General features: G+C 45.3%; 2 protein-coding genes and 1 long non-coding RNA gene across 3 annotated transcripts in view; 1 reads left to right on the top strand and 2 right to left on the bottom strand.

Moving 5' to 3' along the window:
* The window catches only part of LOC6598231, a 45,897-nt gene extending 38,763 nt beyond the window's left edge, over positions 1–7,134 (bottom strand). The window contains exon 1 of the mRNA XM_026990459.1: positions 7,104–7,134. Within this exon, the coding sequence (XP_026846260.1) occupies positions 7,104–7,134 (31 nt within the window). The remainder of the gene's footprint in view (positions 1–7,103) is intronic.
* An 8,470-nt stretch (positions 7,135–15,604) lies between these two features.
* On the top strand, positions 15,605–16,165 carry LOC113566128. Its single transcript, XR_003408952.1, has 4 exons — positions 15,605–15,629; positions 15,740–15,866; positions 15,937–15,973; positions 16,035–16,165. It is a non-coding gene; the product is annotated as an uncharacterized LOC113566128 (long non-coding RNA).
* A 1,322-nt stretch (positions 16,166–17,487) lies between these two features.
* Positions 17,488–18,072, bottom strand: LOC6598232 (SUMO-conjugating enzyme UBC9-B). Its single transcript, XM_002023338.1, has one exon. The coding sequence runs from the start codon at positions 18,070–18,072 to the stop codon at positions 17,488–17,490; it is 585 nt and encodes a 194-aa protein (XP_002023374.1).
* Positions 18,073–20,379: the final 2,307 nt, after the last annotated feature.

Below are 20,379 nucleotides of genomic sequence, written 5' to 3'. Positions count from 1 at the left end.
GTTTAGTCCACACAGATCGAAGCTCTACAAAAATATATTGAAAAACACTTTTCATAAAGAAACCATTTTGCGGCTCCTAAAATATTTGCATACAGCAACTGCTTTGCGCAAATATACATACAATATATGTATGTATATGTATACTATATATGTGAGCATATAAATATAGACAATATCAAAGTCGTTTTAGCGTTTCGCAAATGTTGATCGTGCTGGACAGTTTCGCTCCATTTTTGTGAGTACAATTTAACCTACATTTGTCTTTCATTGTTTGCCATCGACTTTTTACTCGTATTGCAAATTGAATTTGTGCAATTGATGGCTGGATGTGGATGTGGATGTGGTTGGGGTTGGGTGGATAGTGTGTGGCACTCACCACCCAAGAGAGATGCTTGTCATGTCCTATTGGAAACGTCAAATTTTGGCAAATGCAAACAAAATATTTGTGCTCCCCTTTCGGCATAATTCGAGGGGAAATGTGTCGGGCGAATGGAGACGCCGAAAGTCGGAGACAATCATGACTGACTGACTGACTGACTGACATGCCATAGATTAATTTGCCGCTGTCGTGACTACAACAAGAAGATATGTAGGTCTGCTGCTAGGGGGGGGAGGTGGGGCAATGACAGCTGCAGCAACAACAGCAAGTTGCAAGTAGCTTCCGCTGTGGGAAGAAGAAAATACAAAATTGTTAAATTGAAATGAAATGCCTGACAATTGAATTGTGACAGGCAAATTGAGAGCAAGGAAACCGCTGTGGCAGCAACTGGGATGCCTCCATCTGCCTTAATCCCTGCCACCCCCCCATACCGCCCGCTAGATGATCTATTAACCTGCAACTGTGCAACTGTGCAACTGGCGGATCGTTGCAAGCTGCAGAGACGGGACAACCCCAACCCCTGACGTCATTTTAATTTTGAGTGAAAGCGCAAAGAGAAGGGCCGAAAGAGATTTAAAATTAAATCAGCGTACGGCTATGGCAGATATGCCTCTTAGCCATGCCCACCCCCTGCACCCCCACCTGCCACCATTTGCATGCCCCGTGGGGACACAGGTGGGAGGGAAGTGGGGCTGGGAAGGAGGAGCGCACGTCGAACCAGACACGGAACCAAAAAGAAGGCAGCGAAGCCCCCCGAACACGAACAGAACTCTTTAACCGAGGCATGCTACCTCTACATGCAACCGCCGCCACAGCCACTACCACTACCACTACCACTACCACTACCAGCCCCATTCCTCCCCGGTAGTGCGTGCTTAGTGGGCGGAATGAAAACGCGAAATGAAAATCTGCAGGCAAACTGTCAATTTGCAGCGAAAATTTGATTAGGGTTGACTGCATTTTCACTCAGATCCGACCAGGGCATGGGGCAGGGGCCATAAGGCAGTAGACAGAACACAGAGGAGTGAGGAGTGAGGAGAGAGGAGAATCCTGAGAACTGCCACCGGGAAATTGAGAATGCGAATGAAAAGCGCAAGCGAACAATGCCCAGAAAATGTGAGTGCAACAGAATAGTAAGAAAATATTAAAGTTATATTCAAATGTAACTAAAATATATTTACATTTAGTCGGTCTGCCTCGGAGCCCAAGAAATGGCTATTAAAAGCCCCCTTCAGTCTCTGCCTAATTCAATCACAAACTAATTTGGAACACAGCCCGGTAAAAGGAAACAATTTCTTCGGAATACATACATAATTATATCCACTTATCTTCCCCCTTAAGTGCAGGAGAAGGAACCCAACCCCAGCCCCTTCCATCGTGTCTCAATCCCCAAGTGCTGCAAGTAGTTGCATGCCTCAAAATTGATAAGTAAAATGCATCTGGACAGGGATAATAGACGATTGGATTACCAGTAGGACAGGAGGGCAGCTGAACGGCCATCGGGGACACAAAAACTTAGACAAGGCCAATTGGGGGGGCAACATGGGGCAAGACGAGGCATGGGAATGCTCTGGCAATGAGTTTTGGTTGAGAATTCGGCACACAGAAATTAGAGTATAATACAATGGGGATGTAAGTATGTTTTCAGATATTTCTGCACCAGTCGGACATGTTGATAGAAATCTTTTCTGGCAAGAATATTTTTCTTGGAAGCTATATTAATATATGTATATAGAAGGTATATGCCTCGGGATGTACAAAACTAATAAAAATAAAAAAAAGAAGGCAACACAACACAGAGCTTACATCCCAGCTAGAAAGAGGACAATAAGGTAGACAGCAGGTTGGTTGGAGGCGGTATCAGATGGTGGGAAGGTGGGAGCAGAGAGGGTGGGCTTTGTTCCCAACTTGGATTAAACGTGATGGCCAGACAGCGCTCGCAGCAGCGGCACCAATTGAGAGGGCAATCGCAGTATAGGAAAAAATCTCACACAGGTTCCCAGGAAAGTTGGAGAATGTTGGGAAGGGCAAAAGAAGTGAAAGAATGGAGGCAGCAAACACACATAAAACAACAAATTTATAATTGAAATCAGTGTCAAGACAGGCGGCAGAAGCAGAGGAAGACGAAGAAGGAGCAGGAGCAGGATCTGCAGAAGGACCTGGAGCAATGGTAGGAGCAGCCAGGACAATCCAGGATGGCACTTAAGTCGAATGACCAAAAACAAGAGGGAAGTGTAAAAAAAAATGTCGTGACAAAAAATGAAGGAAGCAAAGGAAGGGCAAAAGCAAAGTGCAAGATGCAGAAATTAGAGAAAAACACACAAAAAAAAGCACAAAAAAAGAACAAAAAATGAATGAAACGGAACCCAAAAACAAATAAAGAGAACAAGAAGCGCACACAAATTAGCTAATGTTGAATAAAGCCAAAGCCAAAGCCAATTCCTTGCCCTCAAGTTCTCCAAGTTTCCGCAGAGACAGAGGCAGAGAGAGTGAGAGAGGGACAGAGAAGGGTATATAGGATATGATGGGAATCCCCAGCCCTCTCGAGCCCTACGGGCAATGCGTCCACAATTGGGTCAGCTAACATTTGGAGCAAATGGCCAAATGCGACGGGCCGTGACAGAAGCATGAAAAGTGCTTTAAGCAAACATTTGCCAGATCTGCTTAAATTTCATTATGAAAGGCAATAAGACAAAAAATGCCCTGGCAAGCATACAAATATTTGCCAGTGTGGAGGTGGCCCATTGAATACCAATAAATACATACATATGTATGTACACACATTCGTTTTTGAATGAAAAATCGTTTCGATGCTCGATGCGGATGATAACAGGAATATAAAGAGGATTAGAATGTGAAAATGATTTTATGATATTTAAAATTTAGATAAAAATTAAACAAAAAATATACACAACAGAATATCAATTAAAGTCTTATTGGAATTATAAAGATGCTTTAATTGGCCATCAGAATGATGAACACAAGTGCCTTCTCAATCAGAGATTAGTCAAAAGCCTAGCTAAAAGATTAACTAAACAAAAATGAACAATGTGTTGTCGAGGAAGCAATTTTATTTTACATTACTTTTCCAAGAAAATGGACTGGTTGATAAATATACCATGATCGTCCTGATACCAGAACCTCACCCCATGACTGATGATGACTGATAGTTGTCCGAATGATTGACACCAAAATGGCCCTTATTGAGTGGACTAATATATTTAGATCTGATTTGGTAAAGGACGACGATGTCCACCTTCTGCTGTGCGAAACAATTTTGCCAAATTGATTGTCATTTGTGTGGGTGCGGCTCCTCGAGCAGCTCAAACGCATTCCGGGCAAGAAGGTGAGACCATCATTTACAAATCCAGCTCTGACAATCCACTCCCATTTGTTCTCTCTGTCTGCCGAGGGGAAGGATGGCTGGCTGCCTGGCTGGCAGCTCAAAATTCGTAAATGGCTATTTGTAAGCATTTTGCAGTCATTACACAATCCCCAGAAGCTCTCCCAGCAGGCAGCCCGTAGCCAGACGTCCGTAGCCCTTAATTAATGGCCACTTTTGGGAGCAGTTGGCAGTTTCTAATTTCAAATAAATAAACGCTATTCCCCAGTGCCCCACCCCCCCCTATCAGTAGTGAAGACACCTTCTGGGGGCAAAAATGTTCTCTAAATTATGGCTTTTGGAGATCCGTAGTTCGTTATTATGCAATGAAATTCGATTTGGCCACAAAACCCAATAATACATTCGCATTGGGGCTGCTCAGCAAACATTTAATGGCATTTCATTTATAATATCTCTAGTTTATTTGCTGAAATTGGACCTCTGTCTGGGGCTCTTTTTTGCCCAGCTGTAAACGGTTTACTGTATTTTGCATTTCCACTTTTGGGAGGGGCCTGGAGCTCGAAAGCAAAATATTTCCACTTGATTGCCATGTGTGGCACAGCCTTGCCCGGCCCATACAATCTACCCAGCCTGTGGGCCCAATCTTTTGGGCCATTTTTCATGTCAAAATTATTCAATTATTGGCGAAGCGAAAGCACGGAAAAATACCAAAGCGAAGGGAAATCTCAATGGGAAACGCGTTATTGATACCCTTTCTACCATATATGTAATCTGTAATCTGTGGCGTTTTCTACAAAGACTTCTTTATGCAATACTCCCAAGCAAAGTTCAAAGTAACTCCAGCTGTTCGAGCTTCCTCTGACCCCATACGACCTTTGCTACCTCTGACGCATTGGGCATTAAGGAAACAATCTGCGTAGGCATCGGCGTGAGTCTGCTTATGGATGCGTCTGTGTGCGGGCGTGTGTTTGTGTTTGCGAGAATCAACTTCCGGCTGGCCTCCATCTTGTGTGGGGTCACATTTTCTGCATGCATTAATTTACAATTACGGATAGACCGTAAACAGCTGCCTCCCCTTTGATCCGGCCAGGCGTGGTGAAGCATTGGGGAGGAGCGGCGGAGATTAGTAAAATTATTATCCCTAAAATTAAGGCAACATTATTTGGATTTCTATGTCCCTGCACGTGGCATGCCAACGTCTGTGTCCCTCTGCTGGCGGCTCTCACATTTGAGAGCCTTCGGGTCCCCTTGCCTTTGTCTATAAAACGGGGTTACTTTTCGTTGTGTGCGTCCTCAAACGAATTCGGGCTACCAGTGACCTTTCCCATATTGGATCTCGAATTGCTAAAAGCCAAAAATGTCCCTTGGCCCACAACAAGTGGCGAACGGGCAAAGGAATATTCTGACAATGTCAAAGACAGTCAGTTGTTGAAACGAATATTGGCTGGCAATTTAGGGAATTACTCGCTGTCGCTATGTCTGTCGTTATCCATCAATTAAATGAATCCATTTCAAGCATATCTCGTTTCGTTTTCTCGAAGATCAGAGGAATTCCTTAACCACATTTATTCACTCAATTAATTAATTAAATTTGTGGAAGGCATTATCTTTTGCAAAGACCAAAACTATTCCAGTTTCTGGACATAATTGCTGCTTGTTTCATTGTATTGGAGCAGTTTGTGGCATATTTGTCACTTCATCGGAATGCATTCCAGCACTCAATGGACGGAAGATATTTGAGGCTTGTTAGACATGGGATTGAAGTGTGCCATGGAGCATATTGAATGTTGGTCACTGTCAAGACTGTCAAGAACAATAGGAATGCACCAGTCAAAGTGGGCAGCAATTATTGACATATCGATTACGAAAGTACACGGCACAACAATCAAACTTATCGATAACAATAGAAGCCACTTGTGTTGTGCATCGAATCGACTGGCAGTCGACTTTAAGTGGAGCAATCCAACAGCCAACAAATTAAGTTGCCTCAACTCCAATTGAACACAGCCATGCACACAGGTCTCTATAGGTACATACGTACATATGTACACTCGGAGAAAATTTCTCAGCAAAAATTAGAGCTGTGATATCAGGAACCCCAAATCATCCCCTATATTAGTATTTAAATTGAAAGTAATTAGACGGCAGATTACTTTATGAGTGTTGAGTCCGCTTTCCTTTCTTCCAGTGCATGCATATGCAAGCATCCATATGTATGTATGTATGGACATGTGTATGCATGAGCCCACAGCATGAGCCATGTTGACCAACTTGGCCGACTGCCACAAACGCGACAGCATAAAAAAGCACCGCCCGAATGCCATCTCGCTCTAACGACCTTGACTGCAGTGCATCACCGGCCAACTGTCGTCCATTTTGCCGGCACACACACACTTGGCGTACTCCAAGGCACTCACACACACTCCCTCACTCACATATACACTCTCAAGCACATACATATACATATGGTTGGATTGGGGTGGGAAGGGGGGCATAAAACATTGTCTGGGCAAAAGTTTTTCTCTGGCTTGTTTTTGCTTTTTTTTGTTTTTGATGCGAAAAATGTGCGAGTCAATTAATTACAGGCAAAAGCGCACGGAGACCAAGCCATCCTCACACACACACGCACACCCATATATATGTGCATATGTATATTTCGCGTATGTGTGCTTTCTGTCTTCTGTGTAGCATACTATTTGGGGCAATGTACACCAGCAGAGTTCGAATTTGTATGGATAAAAGGGAAAATGTAATGTAATGCATTCAACTTGTGGCAGAAATTGGTAACACAAAGGGCCACACAAATGCCATATGCCATGGATGGGATGATCCAATATACGCATACCTACATATGTCCAGTCGTGTATGCTTAGCGTTTATCTGGGTGTGTATCTGTGTGTCTGCATAAATAAGCAAACAAATGAACCTCTAATGAGGTCACAGAGGGGGGGCAGTGGCCATTCTGGCCATGTTTTATGAATCACCAACACCCCACCGTGGAATGGGGTGTACACGCTGTTTATCCACGCCATGGATGTAACTCCCAGTCATGTGTAAAGATGCTAGCACTCTCCTCCAGCTACGCACTCAATCGAACCTAATCCAAGGTATATTTTTCCACTATGAGGCACTCGACACTCTCTTATGCTTATGCATATCGTTTGAAAGTACGAAGAAACATACCGATTAAAGATTAATAGATTTTAAAAAGATCTTCAAGCTAGAGGTACAGTTTCTGCACGCGCTGCCTGTGCTATCCGTAGGCTTGTCTATTTTTGGTATGATCAGGTCCTGCCCTTCACCATACATATATAAATATACCTTGATAGTGTCCTCCCTCTCTGCCGCGCTCTACCGCTCTCACTCTCACATAGCACTTACCGTAAACTGCTTCGCCAACAATTAGCAGCATTAGCAGCAGCAGCAGCAGCGGGCAGCGGGGGCCCGGGATTAACCGTTGATTTTGTTGCTGCTGCTTTCGTTGCTCTTTCTCTGCCTGCGGCTGCTGCTGCTGCTCCTGCTGCCGCGGTCTCGGTCGCTGCTCTGCCCGAGTCTGCTGGTCCTCCTTCCTCTCCAGCTGTTGTTGTTGTTTCTTGCTGATAAGACAGCTGCCGCTGTCACTGCTGCTTCTTCGACGCATTTTGTGTGAGGATTTGCCAGCTTCAGTCTTATTGCCGTCTCCCTCTCCTTCACTCCTCAGCAAGCGAGCCGTCCTCCTCCACACGTAACTGTAAAACACACAAGAGCAAGAGTACACAATGAGCAAGAGGAAGAGTAAGAGCACAAGCACAAGCACGAGCACGAGCAAGAGCGAAGCAACATCCAATCCACGGAAATCCAATTGGAGCGAGAGTAAGACAATTGCTCCTCCAATTGGAGCAGCAGCAGCAGTTGCGCTTCGCTTCTTTCGTCACGCGACAAATGAGTCTCACCCCAAATTGAGTTTTGCCCTACTCTGGCGAAAGAATACCAAATTTCATTGACAAAAAATAATCATAATTCGATCAAGTGTCGTCGTACCTCCGACGGGTATTATGTTCATGTCCACATATGTATTTGGTTACCATTGAAGATTAACTTTTCCTATATTTTCCCCGAACACCAAAGGCACCAGGGTTGTGATGGAAAGGTTTCGTTTGCATATTCTAAATTCTTCTTAGATCAGTGGCAGCTGATCTTGGGCACCGATAGTAAAAAGAAGAGAGAGGCTCGTCTTTTCCCCTAAATGTCTATGTTTGTCTTACTTAATGACACGACAGATGGCAGATGGTACTGACAACCATCTGACCGTGCACTCAGTGCCACTGTTGCAGGTTCCGTCCGTACCACAAGGGCAAGGAACTCGATGAACAGATGCACCAAACTGTGGAAAGTTCCATCGGTAAAGTCCTGATCTAGTCTCTTGTAGGGCCCATCTGATCATCTCACGATTCTGCGATCTTAAGCTGAGAAAATATCATCAATACCATCAATCTGTCGATAAGCTATAATATAGAAAAAATGTTGCAATACACTTATGTACTCGTATAGATTGTATGGAAATATTTATGTGTTTAGATGTTTGCCTTGAATGTACTTTCGTGTCTTTTGTCTGATCTGAAGCTGAGATCTTGAAATTCTGAGCACTGATGCACCTGAGTGACCCGAATTGGCTATCCGTTTTCCCCGGCTTACAGTTTTTTAGACTACGGAAGGGACTGGGGGAATATGGAGTCCACTTCCGCTTCCCCTTCCGCCCGGAGGCGTCATAAAGCATGACCCAATTGAATTGTTACGCTCCGTGCTAATAAAATTTTATGTGCGGCTATTATTATGAGACTCTCGTGCCTGTGCCTGCGCCTTAGCCTGTGTCTGTGTCGTGTCCTGTGGCCAGTGGCCTGTGGCCTCACGCTACTCCTGCGGCACCCAACAAACAATGTCACTTAGGATCGTTGGAGCCCCTCTCCTCTCGTACATCTCTAATACATATGTACATATGTACTATGTACATCAGTATATGTATTTGTATTGCATGTTTGCTTGTCCTTTCGCCTGTTTTTGTGGCCTTGTTCTTGGGGCTGCTTTGACTGTGGAAATTTTGTTTTGATGCTGTGCGGCTTTTAAGACGAAACTAATTTGTTTCCGGTATTGATTTTGGCCTGCAAAGGAGTGGAGTGGGCCCTGCACAAGGATCTGGCAAAGAGGCGGAAAACTGGGCGGACGAGTCGTGATGGTGCCCAAAATTTATGCATAACTTTTGCTCTCTGGCCGAGAAGGAGAAGCCGCTGAATCTTTGATAGCCAAACACTTTGATTACACGCGCCGCCACCCATTTTCCCATTCTCTCGCAGTGCCCCTGTCCACGTCCTTCCTCCTTATCCTGTCTATATCCGTACCCATCCACCCATCCACCCGACCACTCCCTCTTTTTATTCTCTGCATGTTTTTCGCATTTTTTGCGCTTCAGCTGACTCGGACGATTCCTCGTGGCGTTAAGTACTCAAAAAAGAGGAAACCAAAGCAACCAAGGGAATGGGGAAGCACCGACCAAACAAAGATTGAGGCGACGCTAAGAAGGGGATGAGCACAAGGGAAAGTCCTGGGGAAAGTACTGGGGAAAGTCCTAGGGGAAAGTCCTAGGGGAAACCGACCGGCCACCCGCCCACTCGATTTGCATAGTAGGGCGAACCCCAAAAAAAAAGATAAAAAAAGTCGCAGAGACCCATTTGAATGCTAGAAGAACCAAACGAGTCCTGACAAGGCTCGGCAGGCGGCATCAAGAGCCCACACAAAAACAGGAGACAGGACTTTGTCCAGGGCTTTCATTAGAGTTCCCGGCAGGCAGGCAAGCAAAAAAAAAGTGCAATTTCGGCAAATGTTTGGTGTCATTTGTGGGCCGGAAATTGGGGCCAACTGTTCGGGGGCTCCAGGTAGGGAAAGGATTTGTTCGGGAAATATTTCATCCCTTAAAACAAGCGAGGGAATACCACGGTGCTTGATATATATGGAATTTAATTTCTCAATTAAACCAAAGCATAGCCAAAGGATAAACAACCAAGTATATTAAAGGAATTGGAGAGTTTAATCGTTATGGAACCTTATTTCTATCCAAAAGATTCCATAATCAGTCACGTTTTTGGACTGAAACCTTTCCACCTACATGCATGTATGCTGCCACAAGGAGGCAAGTCACATATGTGTGCTGCCATCAATTTGCCATCATTTACATTTGCCTGGCTCCCCCTCCCTCCCCTCTCCCTCTCCACAGACAGCTGCCATAAAGTGTCGTAAAGTGCATTAGAGCGCATTTGGCAGAACGCAGGCAAGAACACGAGGAACAATACAAGAAGGAACCCCAGACATCCAGACAGAAAAACAGCAGAAACAGAAACACACACACACACACACACAGAAGTATAAAGAATATACATACATATGTACAAATGTACATACATATATATTTTTTGAATAAATATTCATGCGCCCACAAGAATTGCGCCAACGGGCCGACTAACACCTTCTGGCCAAAAAGGAGCAGAAAGAAACGAAAAAAAAAACGCCTGGGGGAAACAGGAGGCAAAAAAAATATGGGGAATACCCCGTTGTCGTTTGCCGTTTGGCCATTTCTGGCCCGATTCCCCATACTTTATGCCCATCTCTGATTGTTTATTAGTGCGGCAAAGTCCAACGGGTGGGACCGGGTCCGGGACTGGGAACCGGGACCCGGGATCCCAGAGTGCGCCCAGTATCGAGGTGCGGGTAGCGAGTAGCGAGGAGAAAGGCGTTTTTAATGCCTTGGTACATTTATTGGCGTGTTTTACGCGCCATAAACTGAAATTCATAAACATTTTTTATGCACTTACATGTGTAAATGTGTTCGGTTCTGTTGGGTTTTCGGTTTCGGTTTCGGTCTTTGGTTGGGTTTCGTTTGCAGGAATGCAACGAGGCCGTTTCCGACTGCCGGCTGGGGCAAGAGATGGAGTGTATAGGTCCAAAGGTAACATACACATATTTTTTTAGGTGGCACTCGGCTCCTGCATTGCGAAAATGCGGCATAAAAATTCATTTTGATTGCTTACGCCTTTGTGTTGTGTTGTGTTGTGCCTCTTCCCAATGCCCCATGCTCGATTCCCTGGCTTGACGCAGGGACTTGGCTGGGGGGGCAAAGTCTCCGCATAGGACTTGGATCCTGTGATCTCTATAGCTGCCTCATGGAGACACTTTTGGAAAATCCCAGGCTTGAAAGCGGGGGTCTGTCTATGTATAAGAGTTTCCCCAATCCACAGGCATATTTTGACAAAAACCTCATTGGCTGAACCAACCAGGCCTCTCCCTCGCCTCCCCGGACACCCCGAATACCCCGAGAGTTGGAGGAATATCATTCTCTTAATCGTTTTCCACCCCACAAAAAGACTGTTTCCTGCTTCTACTTTCAGTTACTTGTTCTAGCTGAAAATAAGCACTTGCTAAGTGGAAGACGGTTACGCAAACATTACCCATACGCCGCATGGGTGCCCTGCCCCGGCAGACTGATATACGAACATTACGCATACGCCACATGGGTCGCCGTGAAAGGCTCATGCATATGCAAAGGAAGCATGGAGAGCTGTCGGTGCGAGTGTGTGAGTGTGGGTGACACTGATAAGCGCATTACGGGCTCGACTGGCTTCTGCAGAGCATTGAAATGGTCCCACACTCGATTTGGCTGGAGAGTCCCTCTCCCGCGTTCCCCCGAGTTCGCCCGTGTCATGGGGCGATAATTGTGCCGAGGCTTACAAAAGTCGATAAGGTCAAACGGGATATGGCTGGGAATTTCCACAATAGAAAGAGGAAAAGTGGAAAAGTGGAAAAGTTCAGGGGCCAGCACCTGCACACAATTGGAATTGGAATTGGAATTATGATGCCACCAACACACACATACACAGCCAAGCTCACAAATATGGCTTTCTCTTTTGCTGTTGAAGTTTTTGTGCCACATCATGTGGGCAAGAACCAAAGGGAGTCGAGGCGAGTCGAGCCGGAGGCCATGAAAATTGTTTTCATTTCCAATTCCAATTATTATTTTTATGTGCATTCATTGTCTACAGACCCACGCATGATTTTATAGCCAGAATGCTGAATCAGCACGGCGAAAAAGAGAGCAACAACACAGAGAAGTATAAGTATAAGTAGAAGTAGAAGGAGCCGGAGCCGGAGCAGAAGCAGAACGTGGCGTCCACTGTAGTTGATTAATTTGATCAAGTTCGAGGCAGAGCCAGAGGTAAAAGCAGGGGGCAGCAGCAGAAGCCGTCGTCCCCGCTCCTCGTTCACTTTCCATCTCAATTACCTACTTTATATTAACAGCGCTGTTTCACTCTTGACTGGCCACCAAAAGCAGCTCCCATGACTGCTCCACCACCACCACCATCAGCATCGGCACCATCTCCATCTCCATCGACATGCCCTTAGCCCTAGCTGGGTCCCTGGCATTGGCACTGGCGCTGGCATGACTTCATGCCTCGTACGTGTCGCTGGATGGCGCTGGAGTTGGAGATGGAGATGGAGATGGAGCTGATGACTGGCCTGGAATTGAAACAAATTCGAACATGGCTCTGGCAAAATGGCAAAAACCTGCCCCGTCACATCTAAAGCAACAACAGCAACAAGAACAAAAAACAACGACAATTACTGGCCATGAAAGCCATGAAAGAAGTCCCCGCCACTCGAGAGGAGAATCTGTTGACAAGCCCATGGAACCAAAATCAAGTGCACACTGGTATGAGAGCTGTTACAAAAATGACAGACCCCATTTAATGGGGAAGAAATGTTCTAATTAAAATTTAGATCCCTTAAAAAATTGTGCAGCATTTTGGATTTATTTTGTGCAAAAATTGTCTACGATTGCAATACGATTATGTGGCGGAGAAGGAGGCTGGATAACTTCGGACTCGACCCGGAAATCTCCTTTTTACTGACTTAAGACACTTGCTATTTCTATAAATATTCCTTTGTGAGTGAACAATTTGAACAGCAGCTTAACCTCACTTTCAATTAAATTTTCGAAAAAGTTCCTTTGGCGCGAAAGTACATATGCCCCAAATGAAGACCCCCCAGAGGCATTGTCTATGCTGGTGTATTCAAAAGTCGGAATATATCCGTAACAATGTTAAAGTATTCTTTTGTGGGCTCTGTCCCCCAGCAGGGACTTCTAGCCGCGGCGCTCCTTGACTTTGCCACACTTCAGGCAGACAGACAGATAGACGGCCAAGCTGTGTGCAACCACTGTGCGCTTAAGAGGCGTTGAAATTAGCTCAACCCCAAGCCACCAGGACACCAGGCCACCAAGCAGCACCCCACCACACACCAAGGCAGTCCCCTACTCCTCATCCCCTAAAATTTGTGCCGCCGCCACCATCTCCATCTTCATTGTCAGCCAAGAAGTAGGCACGGCACCACCGATGGGGGCGCCTACGCCTACGCCTACGCCAACGCCAATGCCAACGCTGAGCACGAGGACGAGGAGGACGAGGACGAGAACTTTGTTCAAGTGGCGCTAGATAAATGCTAAATTCATGTCTGGCGGGCGCCCGACATTATTAGATGGGTGGTTAGGCAATGCCATGCCCATGCCCATGCCCATGCCCATGCCCATGGCCCGACCCCGCCTCTAAGACAGCACCCTTGGAAATACACGCTTTAGTGCACATTAAGACTTGTTTACGAATTTGCTTCAAACATGAAATTAATTTGTAAAATTTCCAAAAATGTCCCCCAAACAACTGAATTGGGGCAGATCTCTGGATACTCGTGCGAGAGCGGTGGCGTGGCACATGTACGCACTTTAATTAGTTAGCAGAGGCCCCTGCCCCTGCCCCTGCCACTGCCCCTGCCACCAGCTACTCACCCTACTCCTTGTATATCTCCATCTGTCATCATCGCCCAGGACAACCAACTGTTGTAGCGTGCCAGAGCTGTTCGCCAGCTTGCGAAAAATTCCAGCTCGATGATGGTAATGATGGTAGGGGGATGTTAGATGGCAGAAAGCAGAAAGCAAAAACCTCAATTGCCAAAGAGGAGCAGCATATTGGCCACGTTCCGCATTCCAGTGTCTTAATCTGATCCCTCTTTTCTCTTTTAGGAGGGCACGAGTGGTTGTGCTGCTCCTGCTCCTGCTCCTGTGCCTGTGCCTGTGCCCGGCTTGGGCATCTTCTTATTTTTCGGCACGCACTGCAATTTTATCCAATTTGTATTTATAGCAACTGGACAAGTTTCGGTTTCCTACACAGATTTTCCCAAAGCCACACACTGACCCACAAAATGTGGATGCCTCTTCTTCGGGGAGATAGAAAATACATAGGAAGCACCACTGTGCCTGGCTGTGTGTGTATCCGTCGTGTGTCTGTATGTGTGGGCAACTCAAACCCAGATATTGAGATTGATTTGATTTCATTATATCACAGATATTTTTTGGCATTTTTTCGAGTATCTACGGAGTTTTTTTTTTCGTTTTTTCAATACCGAGTATTTCGTTTGTCAATCATCGAGATATATGTAAGTACAGTAAGAGGAGATTCCTTCAATAAATTCTCTAGAGATCGGAGACAATGTTCGGATGCCTCAATCAATTTGCGAATGAAAAACGCAATATGATTAAATGATTCCAGTTCATATATCAAACTTCTGTTTGACAGTGTAATAAATCTGTCAGCTCTTTCGGCTTCCCTATGCGTACACTTACATATATACATATAGTACATACATACATATATATATATATATATGTATCTTGGGAATATCTTGTCATTGTTTTTGTTGTTCTGGCTTGTCTGTTGCCTTGTCTGCTGCCTTGGTCCTGCCTTTGAGCTGAATCCTTGATTCTGCTCAACATTGCTATATTTTATTTTATTTCCCCCTCTTTTGAGCTGCTTTCAGATTTCGTTGGTTTGGTTTACTCCACAAACAGGCAACAACAAGCGCTGCCATGAATGCCATGAATACCAAAAGAGTTCCAGTGTCAAACAACTGGAGCCGGAGACGGAGCCGGAGGCGGAACCGGAGCCGAAAAGCTCCAAGAGCATCATTGGCGAAGAGGTATAAGAGATCATTTGAATATTCATTTATATAATTTTCCGATTGAACAGTATTTTTTGGTTAATCCTCCTCCAACATTTGGGACAGCCCCCCGTTGCTTGTCTCATTCAAAACTGGCGTCAAGTTAAAAAACTCTCGAAGTGGTCTTTGACGTGTTGGCCGCCTCTTGATCCCAGATCCGATTGGCAACGCTCTGCTGCTGCTGATGTAACAGGAATGGTGGAAAAAATACTGACTACCACTTGAGTTGGGGTTACCGCAAACACTGAACATTCTAAACAGATATTCAAAAATAAATACAAAAAGATGTACAGAAAATAAGATTTTGTGGGAATGTGCTATATGCAATAAAATAAAATAAACAATAAATGCAATAAACAAATTACCAAATAAAAGCTGCATGAACTAGATCAACTATCGGCTGACGGTATATCGTTTAAATGCGGCATCTGGTTGTGGTGTCGTAGTGTTGGAAATGTTCTTGGACAAAGCGTGGAAAAATTTGCAATTATAATTTATTAAATAATATTCCGAAGGCTCATGCAGCTGAGCAGAAATGTCAATTTCACAATGAACTGTTTTAGTGGAGAAAGTCGTCGAGAAAATTGAAACTAAAGTAAAGAAAACTATGACATTTGTTGACCATTTGATGGAGCAGCTCTCGTTGTGCCGCAAGAGCCCGCTGTGCGGTTTTACGGCCTGCCCTAAGAAAAGGCAGTATGGAAAACCGCAACCAAAGCCAAATTATCTAATCTGGAAGTGCACCGTTCCAGGCGAAGACAATAGGCCATGGGAACACACTTGCTTTCATCTGCCAACATACTCTGGGGCCACATGACGCTGCAGCGCAGGAACCTGGTGGGTCTCAGCATACAGCTCATGCTCACGCCCATCCGGACTTGAGTGATGCGATGCATACGGAAGTCCATCATTGTTATATTTCAAACCCCGATTTGTATTATTTCCAGGCGCGTCATCAGGCTCTGACGATTTCGGAGGCAGAAGCGGCTCTACACGGGACGGACCAAGGCCTACAATCGAATACACCCGAGAGAATGAATGTTCTTAAAACACAAGAGTGATTGTACCATACAGGTAAGTTTAGCATGTGGTTTCAATGAAGTCAACAGATAACTAACTGCAATTATGCATATCTTTATTGCAGAATGCCCCTCGATATGTACCCACCTCTAAAAATGCAGGTAATTTTAGATACGTGAAGCCAAATTGTTTTCATTTAACTAAGAATTTATCTCATTCAAGGTCTCCGCTGCTGCATACACTTTTCGCATTGGTTGGATACAGAGAAAGTGGATGGAGTGGATGCACTTCCAATAAGTCCACGAAAGTACTAATGATGGTTTTATTATTGAGCGAAAGAAAAGCCAATAGTATCTGAGAAGCCCGAAGAAAACACATCCCAGACTGTTGCTACGGGGCTCACCAGCATGGAAACTTTCTCGTATATTTATTATGTCTTTGTGTGTACTGTAGACATACGTTCTTGTATACATTTTTTAGAGAATATCCAACTTTTTGTGCGCATATTATGCTTGCCATGAAGAATCCATGTAGACGGTCTAACTTATTTATATGCTCTGCCTGCAGGCATACATATTTATGTATATATAGGTATTACGTATGGATATACATGCATACTTATGTACAAAGCCGTTTAAGCAGCTCAGCACTTAGCTGAGTCCCAGTGCCAGTGCCAGTGCCAGTGCCAGTGACAGTCTCGAGATCCCAGCTAATTCGGGCGCCTTGGCACGCCGAATGCTTCATTAAAACCATGGTCGATGGTGACACAAGGAGGATGGCCGGGGGCAGGATGGTGACTTTAAAGCCTTTTCAGCTATTTATCAACTGATAGCCAAGTTTTGCGTGTGCCGAGCATAAAAACTAACTTTGAGCTACTTAAAGTGAACTTAAAAACATGAAACAACTCCCAAGTGGGGAGGGAGCGCCTGCTTTCCCCTTCCAAGGCAAGGAAGCTTCCAACGAGATGGGTCTCTACTCAAGAGAATAATAGCACTGGGACTGCTATTTTCGGGCGAGCTGACTGTAGTATGTACCGGAGAGAGAAAGAGGCAGGGATGGAGCTGGAGCTAGAGGTGGAGCTGGAGCTGGAGGTGTACGTGGAAAAAGAGAGAGAAGGACGGGCAGCGCCAAGTCGAGGCATCCATTCTGCATCCATTCGCTTAGCTGGCCTGACATCCTGAACGTTCCCAAATTCAATTTGCAAAAGTTGAAAGCTAATGACGACGCCCTGAAATAAGTGGCCACTTGATTTGACAAAAACTGGCACCACACCCATGCCCAATGTAGCACCGCATCCCTTTTTCCAGTTGACCGGCAAAAGCGTTTCGTCCAAGTGCACGTCTAAGCTTGTGCCCACACTGCCCACACTGCCCACCAATCCCCCTCCCCCTCCCCCTCCTCCTCCCACTCGCAGTCCCAGGATTTTTTGCTTGTGCTATGCAGCAAGGATGGCAGCCACTCTATCACCTGCATGACATTTGCAAAAGTTTTAGTTCCCTTCCCTCGGTTTTACTGTATAAAGTATGAGGTAGGTTATGGTTCGGCAATGACTCAGCGAAAAGGGCATCCCATTAATTGTCAAGGTAAATGCAGTGCCAACAAAATCATATATTGTGCATTGCTAACTGATAATACAATTTAGATGCATGTGTATTTTAGTTATTTATCTATGTGTTCAATTGTTGATTTGCATCTGTGTCATCAGTATATTTTTGGATTCCGATATTTGATTCATCTTCTGTTCCGGCATGTCCTCGTCATCCCGCTTGTGGTTTGGCGTCGACGAATCAGCTTCTGCAATCACAACTGCCTTCATTTCCATTTCAACATGGAAAAAATCGGGGTCGACAGCAAACCAGTATTCGATCTGCTCCTTGGTAAAATCGTTCATGTTCGGTTTGTCAATCATGCTCTGCACGGTCAAAAGAATCTTCTCAATGCTGAGCGAAGTGCTCGGCATGTCCGGGTTGAAGTCCGGCATAGTCATGTAGCCCATCCAGTCCACGTTCGGGTGCAAAATGGGATACTCGAAGAGCACCTTCGGCATGGATGCCGGGTAGTGGATGTCAAAACTCAGCTGCACGCAATAGCGGAGGCAAGTCGGTGGCATTCCTCTCTCGACCGGTACGATGCAATCCCAAGTCATATAGTCCACGGAGCCATCAATCAGTTTCGTTGGACGGGCAGTAAAACCGTACAATGGTAGCTGTTGCCATTGCTTACGCTCTTCGATTAAGCGATTTAGTGCGTATTCAGACATATTTAGCTTATGTTCTTATTTTTTTAAATTCTAATTCTAAGTGACATTTTCCAGTACTACCACAAAATTGTGCTATAGAGCACTGCATACTTATCGATAGTTTACTAGTAGCAGCTCAAAGTTGCGCCGTAAACCAATTTTTTCGGAGCTTTGGGCTAATTAATACGATTGTTGTCTATAGCAGGTACCGTGGAAGCACTGGAGTTCTTTGGCCGATCACGCACTTCAGTAAACGCCTCAAAAGAGGAATAAGCTAATAAAATACCGTTTCATTCCAGAACTTTCTTGGAATTGACATATGCATGCATACATATGTGTGTCTTAATAACTATTGTCATCCGCACACTCATGGGCCCCTTGAAGCCTGTTTGCATTTAGAGAGAAACACCCGTAATTGTTACCGTTTTGATCATGGCAGTCTCATCGTTTTTTCCGGTATGTTTTGTACGTTCTTCATGCAGCCAGCAGCACTTTGGGTGACTTTTGTTCCGAGTCAACAGCATGGAATGGTTGCAGTGTGAAAAATTCATTTAAGCAGTCGGTAAACTACAGCATCATATATCATCCAGGGCATCCAGGGAAGACGCCGCCACAGAGACCACGGCCACACTAAAGGCAGAGCAGACCAAGGCAAAGGAAAATTGGCAGAGAGCCCATGCCCATGGCCAGGCGCAGGCTGAGAAGCAGGAGCAGGGCCAGGACCTGGCCATGGCTATATATCCTTGCGGCTATGCTCAGCGCCTAGTTCATAAATCATTAGGCTCGATTGTCTGGCTAACACGCTTTCACCCTCTCCACCCGGTCCACCCGGCCAGCCGACCGTCTCCTCGCCTGTGGCCTGTGTGGGCCCCCATCTTGATAGTCCTGCCCTGGCACACACTAAATTAATAAAGCATTTTGCTATCTACCGCTACTCTACCCCACCCAGATCCACCCAGATCCACCCAACCCACGCACAAAAAGATATAGCTGAGGGAGCACAGAATCAGAAGTAATAAGAAAGGTAAGCCCCAAAAATTGCAGCTCCAAAAAAAGATAATAAGCAATGAATTATCCTACACGCACAGGAGTTTCAAAAATCAACCAGAACACAGAGATACAAATGTGTGTAGATGTGCCTCCGTGCCTCATGGAATTTATCGCACGTTACGGCTGATGCTGAGAGTTGTAATTTTTCATGAACAACCCCGGACACGGGCCCGGAGCCGCACGACATGTCAAGGAGCACGAAAAAACGATGAAGCGAAGGAGATGGGCCACCTACCTGGAAGATGGAGATGAAGCGATATTGCCTCACATGTCTGACAAACGAGGAATGGTATAATGGATGCCAGCCAACAAACGCATACGCACACACCAGACAAAAGTTTTTTGCAAATGGTAGATCGAAATGGTAGATCATAGAATAACTGGACTATCAAAAGAGGAGGAATAATACCACATTTCTTCTGTATTTCAGAACCGACCTCCAGGTCAAACTAGCACAGGTGCTTATATATGGATACCATAAAGAGCATCTGTTAAACATCTATCTAATGGAGATTAACTTAACAAACTTGAACACAGAAACTGCGGGCATTTATGGCGCCATTCCTGGCTACTCCGAATATCGGATACCATCCAAATGCTGGCCGAGACGTAATCGAGGAGCGCCCACCTTCATCTAAGACCTGAGTAACTGAGTAAGAGAAGCATATGCGCTGCCAGGATCAACAGCAGGGCCACTAGCTCATCTTTGTTTCCTTTGAATGCTCATTCCTGTCCTTTTACCATTACAGAACTGACGCTTTGGTCGCCTGGGTGAATATGGGGAAGGTAAGCAGGTGTATAAGTATGTGTTAGCCTGTACGACAAACTTCATGAAAAGGATAAGCTGAAAGGAGCGGGCAAACGAGCAGGCGGAGGTGGAGTTCCACACGCGCAGACATAATGCAAGATTAATTTCTGATGTCGTTATAAATAAAAGCTCGCGTATTTTATAGCTTCAGCCCCTCCAGCAGATCCCGTAGCCCATGCCCCGACCCCACCTTCATCCGACAAATGCCGGCGGACGAAATTTTTTTGCTGTCTGATATGTATATCCTCTGGCCGCCTGCTGGACATCCATGTGAAGGGTTGTCGCTCTGGTCTGGAATGGTCTGTGACAGTGGGGTAATATTATGTGGCTTATACGGAATGGCAGTGGCCAGCAGCGAGGAAGGAGACTCCTCTCCAACGTCAACGGCCACAAGAATAATGTTGCATTTTATGTCCCTCAAATGTAATTCGCGGATGGAACGCGTCTCGTTCGCATAATCGGATTTGAAG

The sequence above is a fragment of the Drosophila persimilis genome, unplaced genomic scaffold (genome assembly GCF_003286085.1).
Source record: "Drosophila persimilis strain 14011-0111.01,24,50 unplaced genomic scaffold, DperRS2 tig00000579-arrow-pilon, whole genome shotgun sequence".
Lineage (NCBI taxonomy): Eukaryota > Metazoa > Arthropoda > Insecta > Diptera > Drosophilidae > Drosophila > Drosophila persimilis.
Note: the sequence above shows the minus strand (reverse complement) of the source record. Positions and strands in the feature narration are given on the sequence as shown.